The following is an 8509-nucleotide window of genomic DNA, read 5'->3' on the forward strand; positions in this document are numbered from 1 at the left end:
TGGGTCCTCCAGGAAGTGCTGAATCCATGCTCCTAGAGGGCACACACAGGGCCTCCTACAGCAACCCTCCCGCTGACGACAGGCACAGGCGGTGTGCAGAAACACGTGTTGTTTGTTGAATCTGAGTCCCACGTGACTGTCCGGTTACACCAAGGCTCAGTGTCTTTAAACAGTGAAAATGGACGTGGACCCATGAAGGACCTATGACCAAACTCATGGACCGAGGAGGAGGATGGAAGTAGGGCCTTGGATAAAACAGCTGGAATTACGTGCCAGGGGAGGAGCCTGAGCAGCTTCATCTCCCTGAAAAGTTAAGCGCCCGACAGGACGCAAATCAAAGCGTCCTCCAAGAATTGCACTGCTTCCAGGCAAAAAGCAAGCACTCAACTCCGTTCAGGGGGAGGTGACACATTCTCAGTCCCACACACACGGTGTCCAGGGAGCAGCAACAGCAACAGACATATGAGAATCAGAAAAACGGGACATGCAATCAAGACAAAAGGAGTCAACATCAGGGAGGGACAAGGACAGCAAGAAGATGCTATAAACACAGGCAGAGCAGCAGCACCCAGCAAACCCAGTGAGAAACAGGCGATTCTGGGGGTGACAGGAACACCCTGAAATGGGAAGCCTCCCACACAGGTCGGTGAGTGTGGCTGGGGGACAAGAAAGGGCTCGTGAGCCTGAAGGCAGATGGTCCTGTGACGGGAGGACAGAGCGACGAGGCGGGAAAGATAGGATGGAACCCAGGGCCTGCAGGTAGTGCCAGACATGACGCTGCCACTGGAATCCAAGAGGGGAGGAGAGAATGGGGCCAAAAAAAGAAAGCCCCCCAAACCTCCCAAACAGGTGCAGAACATCAGCTTAGAGATTCAAGGCGCTCAGGAAACTCCAAGAATAAACACGAGAGTGGGCACAACGGCACTCACAGTCCAAATGCTGAGAACAAAGTGAGGACGGTCTCAGCAGCAGAGATTATACGCAGAGCAACAGGGACGAGTGGGCGCTGACTTCTTAAGAAAAGCAGAGGTCACAGACATGTGAGTATCTCACAAGAATGACCTATTTGGTGTAATATATGCAATTACATATTTGATAACATGCATATGAATGACATATTTGAAGTGTTCAAAGGAATAATGTTTAACTCAGAGATCTATATCCAGTGAGCATGTCCTTCAAATGTAAGAGTGAAAGATACTTTCACATTATAAAAAAAAGAGCTGCCCGGCCAGTGTGGCTCAGCGGTTGAGCATTGGACCTATGAACCAGGAGGTCACGGTTCGATGCCCGGTCAGGCATGTGCCGGGTTACAGGCTTGGTCCCCAGTGTGGGGTGTGCAGGAAGCAGCTGATCGATGATTCTCTCTCATCATTGATGTTTCTCTCTCTCCCTCTCCCTTCTCTGAAATCAATAATAAAAATATATTTATTAAAAAAGAGCTAAGCTAATCACCACCACTATCATCACCATTATCATCAACACAATCATCACCACCATCATCACCACCATCATCATCATTATCATCTTCATCACCACTACCTCCATAACCATCATCATAATGAGGAATTTACTGTGTCTCTTTTGTTTAGAGAGCATATAGTTCATTTAATTTCTGGAGACCAACTCTCAGGTGTTTGCAATGACTCAGATATACTCAGAAGGAGTTTATTATTTTATTCTGTCCTCATTTGGGCCTCCACCTGGGGGCCACAGGCTTAATCTTATGTCAGCTTCCTGTCTATTTCACTGGGAGCAACAAGGGAACAGTAAAATGTGTTCTCTTTCCAACCAGGGGCCGTGGTCTGACAGCTGAGTGTGTGCACTGCTCACTGGCTAAATGAGGTGCTGAGCTGAGCTGCCACCTGGTGCCAGGAGCCCTGCCCAGGTGGGCTGCCAACTTTGGTCTCACAGAACCTGCACCCAGTCCACCTCTCCCTCATTACATGTAACAGGGAGGCAAAGGACAAACACTGCCCAGTTGGCGTTGGCGTTAACTGTGTAACTCGGCTGGTGGCAGGCTTGGCACTCAGCTGCTTTCTAAAGAATGTTTCCTTGAGATGCACATTAACGTGAGTGCACGCTCAGCATGGTCACCAGCAATGGCAGGGGAGGAGCTGGGCACGTGCTGGTGGCAAATGCCAAGCTGGAATATGAAACTGTCCAGGTGGGCCACTGTGCGTGGTATTGAAATCTGTCTCCATTAATGGAATGGGCTGAATCAGGAGCGCACGGGGATTGGACTTAGAGAAACGAGTTCAGGACAGTGGCAGCTGCTGGACTTCCTGTGAGTAGGAAAGTTCTAGAAGGTGGATGGCCCATGTGCATGGTTTACATACATCTGCAGCTAGGAACTCAATTTATGATCAAACCAAAGTGTATTTTACCACAATATTTAAAAATTTAAATACAAAAAGTGGACATGGCACTTTTCATTGCCTAAAAGTGGCCGCGGTCACAGGCGGGGCCGGCGCATTGCTCCCTAGTTGGAGGAGGACTGGCCCATGAGGCACCGATGGGAAAGAAGAGGGAGGTGCAGAGCTGCCACTGCCCCCGGTGGCCCTGCTTCATGCAAGGCACGGTCGCACGGGGAACCCAAGGGGCAGGACACCCCACACGGATAGCAGTGGTCTTGGCAATTGTGTGTGTCTACCTTTGTGTCTAGTGTTCAGGTTTCGAGTGGTAACCACTTATTACGTATATAACTGGTAAAAAGGAACAAATAATCGTTTACAAATTCTATTTCCCATAGCGAACGGGTCACACAATGACAGGCTAACCTGTTAGCAGGGAGCACTCCGCCTGGGGTGACCCGGACACCAGGTCTGCTGCTGGGGCGCGGGACCCACGACGTCTGTCTACAGCACCGCCACTCCACGCTCACTGTGACCTTTGTCTTTTCCACGCCTGCCTCATGTAGGTCTTTGAATTTTACGTTGCTTTAAAGCAGGGGTGGGAACCTTTTTTCTGCCCACAGCCACTTGGATATTTATGGCATCATTCTCGGGCCATACAAAATTATCAAGTTAAAAATGAGCCTGCTCTATTTGGTCAAACATTTAATTAACTCACCCCAATGCCTTGGCAGGGCCAGGCCCAATGATTTCTCGGGCCTCATCTGGCCCGCGGGCGGGACATTCCCCACCTCTGCCCTAAAGCTTTGGAAGGGGACAGGGGTAAACAATGAATAGAGGAGGAAGACGGTCTCTTTTCCGTCATGGACACTGGCCACACGCGGGAGCCAGGCCTGACGCGTCCATCACCTTGGAAGCACGTGGGGTGGGTTTTCCTGGAGCTTTACCTGGAGCTGCTGAAGGCCAGGGTCATGAGTCACGTGGCCTTTTTCACAGGCCCCTCCCTCCCTGTTCTGGGCGGCCACCCATAGAAGTCAGGACACACCTGCCCACCCCTCTGGCTTTCCTGGCCTCCCTCAAGGTTATTTGAAGGGGAACATAGTTTTCGTGGAGAGGCTGCGGCGCCTGTGCCTTCATGGGAATTCTGCCCTGGGCGTGACTGTGGACTTCTGCGGGGGGTAGGGGGACGGGAGGGGAAGTGGGGGCTGTAAGGCCCTAGACCACAAACTTAGGGAGAAGTTGGTCTTTCCTTGTCCATTTTCATTTAAACACAGAAGGCCACAGTCTATCCCTCCCCTGGCTCACACCCCTCCCTCCAGGATCTCAGTGAGCTCACCTGTGCCTCTGCGCCCCCTACAGGCTTAACATAGCACTGCGCACAATGCAGTCAGAGAAAGCTAGAATTTGGAGCTAAATGGCCACTTAAAACATTAATGGACCAATTAGCCACAGTAACAAGTCTATTGTATTCACATCTGCCTTTTGGACAGCTGGCTCTTAAGAACGCCCACTGGGTCTCACGGGATCCTAGGTTGGGCCAACCACCATCCACCCTCAAGCTGTCGCTTCCTCCTCAGGAAACTGAGGCTGGAAACAGCACCATCTCTTGAGGTTGGACCCTCTATGTGGAAGAGTCTGGCACCTGCTGGACCCTGGGATGCAAATGGAGAAAGAGGCACGTCGCCAGCTCCCCAGAGCGTAGGGCCCACAGGAGACGGGCACCGACCAGATATCACCGTGGGAACGGCACTGTGCGGCATGTCCTGGGAGGAAGGGCAGGCGCGGCCCGGGGTGGGGTGGCTGGGGTGGGGGGATCGAGCACCTTTCCAACAGTCAAGGTGGACGCTGCTCAGAAGTGGAGTGGCTGTGCTGCTGACGTGGTAAAATGGGGCACCGCTGGAAGGCGCCCCCGACGGAAGGCACATCACCGCCTCTTGCTGAACACCGAACACGAAGGGCCAAGTCTCCGTCTGGAGCCTGGGCCACGGGGATAGGGAGCTGCATGCTGTCCTTAGGAGGCCACCAGCAAAGTCCAGACGCTGAAAAACTCTGCGGGACAGTGAGCTAGCGAGCCAGTTCGACAATAAATACATTGCGCAATGAATTGCCAGGAAAGAGAAAAGAGGGAGGAGAAACCTGTTGTAGATCAAAAGGGGCCAGCCCTGGCCGGGTCGCTCGGTGGGTTAGAGCGTCGGCCATACACCAAGGTTGTGGGTTTGATCCCTGCTCGGGGCACATACCGAGTCAACCAATGATGCACCAATAGGTGGGACAACAAATAGCTCTCTCTCTCTCTCTCTCCCCTCCCTCCCCTCCCTCTCCTTCTCTTTCTCTCCTCTCTCTCTCTCCCTCCCCTCTCCTCTCCTTCTCCTCTCGCTCCCTCTTCCTCTCTCAAATTAAGAAATAACAATTTAAAACAATAAAAATAAAAGGGGCTTCACAGATGTAGCCACCAACTCTGTGGACCTTCTTTGTACTTTGAATCAAAAAAGAACCAACTGTAAAGAAAGTTACGACAACAGAACAATCTGAGTGCTGACTGCTATTTGATGCCCTGAAAACACTGCCGTCGATTTTACTCCAGGACAGAACTGCTGGTCAGGCTCAGGCAAGTCCAATCTCTCGGCAAAGCAATGCTGCTATCCACGGTGGATCACTTGGTGACAGGGAGGGGGAGGGGGAGGGGAGGGAGAGGGGAAGCAGCAGGAGGGGCCAGGGCTGGGTGTGCGGGCTCATCGCACACTCTCTCTGCTTCATGGTGGACATTTACGTGACTCCTCTAAGCACACGGGCAGCTGGGAAGATGCTACCTATAAAACTATAACCAACTTTGCAACGCAGACCAGTTCAGAGGGGCAGGGGACAGTGAAGAGGGTGGGAGGTGACACGTGGGGAGGGGCTCCGAGCGGTGCAGCTCCAGCAGACACGTGGAGCAGTCACCTCTGCCCGGCACCAGGGGGCGCTCGGAGGATTGAGTGCTGTTGGCGGGCAGCAGTATTTCCCTCTTCCAGCAGGGAGGACCCAGGCCGTCCACTGGGAGATGTTTAAGTTGTGGAAGATAGCACAGGAAGGGAGGGCGTTAAAGACAGGGCGCCCAGCATCATCCCAGCGTCATCGCATGTACAGAAGCCATACAGAAGCTGAGGGGACGCGAGAAGGGTCAGCACCATGGACAGAGGCTAACAGGCGGGGAGGGACCTTCCCAAGGCATTCATGGCAGGTGCTGAGCGGGAGGTGAATAAATACTCTGAGGAGAGAAGAAGGGAAGGGAAGGGAAGGGAAGGGAAGGGAAGGGAAGGGAAGGGAAGGGAAGGGAAGGGAAGGGAAGGGAAGGGAAGGGAAGAAGAAAGAAAGAAAGAAAGAAAGAAAGAAAGAAAGAAAGAAAGAAAGAAAGGGCAACAGGCAGAGGACGCATCTGAGCAGAGAAGGCAGCAGCCAGCAGAGAACACCGGCCCAAAGGAAAAAGCTGGTGGGAATGGGCTCCCCCAGGCACAGCCCCGTGGAAATGCCAACCCCACGGAGGGAGTGTTTCTGTGCGACGGCTTAGCCAGGTGCACAGCGCACACCTTCCGCTCCGTCCCTTCACCGCAGCCTGGCGTCTCTTTCATGTAAACAGGGTGGGGAGCATCTGGCCCAGAAATCAGTGGGCCTGGCCCTGCCAAGCATTGGGGTGAGTTAATTAAATGTTTGACCAAATAGAACAGCTAATTGTTAAGATGATAATGTTCTATGACCCACGAGTGATGTTATAAATGTCCAAAAGGTCTGGGCAGTGTGGACGAAAGGGGCCACATGCTGACCTGACAAGCTCAGGAGAGGCCTGCATGGCAGTTCTGCAGACTCGGAGACCTAAAGTAACCACAAAGGATGGTCTGAAATTAAACTTTAACTAAAAGCAGTTATGGTGGGCAGTTATGTCCTAGGCCAGTATCTTCATTGACAAGATCAACTTTGATCCTTACTGAGCCCATTTGCCTTTTTGCCTCTAAGATAACATACCCTTGAAATGTCTGGGTAACTTGTAACTTCCCTTTTTTCTGGAGCCCCTGGGGCACAACCAAATGTTCTGGGCGCCAGGACAGATACTATAAATTCCTTCATTATCATGTTAATTGATCCTGCTATCCTATCACAGAGGTTTCCCCCTGCTTCACTTAATCCCACCTCCTTAAATCTGTCACCAATGAATTTCATGTATAAATACGGATGTAACCCTGCCATTCTCCGGAGCACTATCTCAATTCGTTGAGGTTCTGCTTCCCGGCATATGTCGACAGTTTGGCTCAAATAAACTCACAAAAATTCTTTACAGGTTTCAATGGTTTTTTACGTTGACAGCAGGAAGAGGTTCCCCACCCCTGATTTAAAAGGTGCCACAGCAGCTACATGGGGGAGAGGGCCTTCCCTGAACAGCGGCGAGTGCAGACCCACACAAGCAGGGCACTCCGCGATCCTCGGGCAGGTGTCATCACCACCGTCCCCTGCTGGGTCTGTGGTGTGGTGCCGGAGTCCATTCATTGTCTTCACTAGCTGAGTTTAGACAGAAACCCCCCCCAAAAGCTAGTAGCCATTGAAAGTCCTAGTAAAGGTCAGGGCTGTGCACCACCCAGTTAATCTAGGAACCATTCAGTTAATTTAGGTAATAATAGTTGAAGCATCCCCACCTTAGTTCCCTTAATTCCTTAGATAGTTATGTAGATCCTTGTTGATTATTGTTAATCAGTTACTCTGCCTACACTCGGAAATCTATTGATAAGCTAATCAGTTACTCTGCCTACACTCGGAAATCTATTGATGAGTTAATCAGATACTTTTGTCTACTCCTGGAAATTGCTGATCTGTGTGTCATTGAAACTTCCTTTTCTTAAGGGCTACTCCAGATCAATAAAAGATTGGAGCAGCCTGAGCATGGGAGGAAGTCCTTTGGGACTTGCCCGCCTGGTCCCCCAATATTGCAAAATTATCTTGTGTCTTTTTTTCTCATTTGCTGTGCGGCTCCTCTTTCAGGTACCGAACCCTACTCCACGCGGGACGTGGAGGGAGTATTACTCGACAGTGTGGGATCTTCAGAGGAGAAGGCTGCTTTATCAGCATCGCGCTGAGTGCGATGGCCTCGGGAAAGGCCGTGCGGATAAAAGTGCGCAGAGCCTTCTGCGTCTCACGGAGGAGCAGGCACGGCCCCTCTCCCTCAGGCGGTCACACAGGGCATAACTCACATGTCGGCGAGCCCAGCGCTGCGTGTTGGCCGCGGGAAAGGCCACGCAGTGCCAGCATCGCGCTGTGAGCGGCGCTGTCTCACCTGGGGCTTTGGGGACAAATACGCATTAACCATGTGACCTGGGCGCGTGTGACCACAGCAGAGATGGGGCGTGTGACGGAGTAAACGCAGCCGTAGCCCACCTTCCAGAGCCCGTGTGGCCCACACCACGTGGGGCTGGGGCTGGCCAGGGCCCCGCCCACCTCACCCTCTTCAGTAAAGTCAGGAAACCATGAAACCGCAGACAGGGGTGTGAGCAGGAACAGTGTCGCGACCCGGTCCATCCGGCATGGGCATGGCCACCTTCCCTCCACCAGCCACACGGGGAAGCGCACCCGAAGGCGCCCTCCTCACCGGTGCCTGGCGTCCTCCCCCCCCCCCACACACACACACAGTGAAGCAGGTGCTGGGAAGATGGAGTTGACAACAAACGACCCCAGAGGGGGTGGGGCTGACTTACCATCGCCAGTGCCCAGGGGCTCGGTGGGGTCTTCTGAAGGCGAAAACCGCTTCCCGTGTTTCCTCCAAGGCACACGCAGAAGGTCATCAGGCGCGAGTGGGCCCGCCGGGGTGGGCGAGGGGGCTATCATGGCCAAGTAGGCGATCAGCTGCCTGAGCAGAGTCCGCTTCTGGACCCCGCCACCCGCCTCGGGGCTGAGCTCGCCCGGCGGGAGCCGGCTGAGGGTCTGCAGAGGGTGGCCCATGGGGTGCCTGGTCCGGGAGGCAGGGGCGGAGGTCAGCACGCTGTCGGCCTGGGGGCCCTCACCCTGCAGGGGCGGGAGAGAAACAGCAGCGGTTGAGTCTCAGTCCTCAGCCGCCCACCAGGACGGCCCTGGGTCGGGATTCTCAAGGCCCTGAACAGCAGCAGGCCCCCGACGTGCCCACAGTGCGCACGATC

General features: G+C 53.4%; 1 protein-coding gene across 1 annotated transcript in view; it reads right to left on the reverse strand.

Moving 5' to 3' along the window:
- LOC106695458 (collagen alpha-1(V) chain-like) overlaps positions 1-8373 on the reverse strand; it is an 11603-nt gene extending 3230 nt beyond the window's left edge. Inside the window, exon 1 of the mRNA XM_014449663.2 lies at positions 8072-8373. Within this exon, the coding sequence (XP_014305149.1) occupies positions 8072-8315 (244 nt within the window). The 5' untranslated portion in view covers positions 8316-8373. The remainder of the gene's footprint in view (positions 1-8071) is intronic.
- Positions 8374-8509: the final 136 nt, after the last annotated feature.

Source organism: Myotis lucifugus, unplaced genomic scaffold, assembly GCF_000147115.1.
Source record: "Myotis lucifugus unplaced genomic scaffold, Myoluc2.0 scaffold_1335, whole genome shotgun sequence".
NCBI classification, from domain to species: Eukaryota; Metazoa; Chordata; class Mammalia; order Chiroptera; family Vespertilionidae; genus Myotis; species Myotis lucifugus.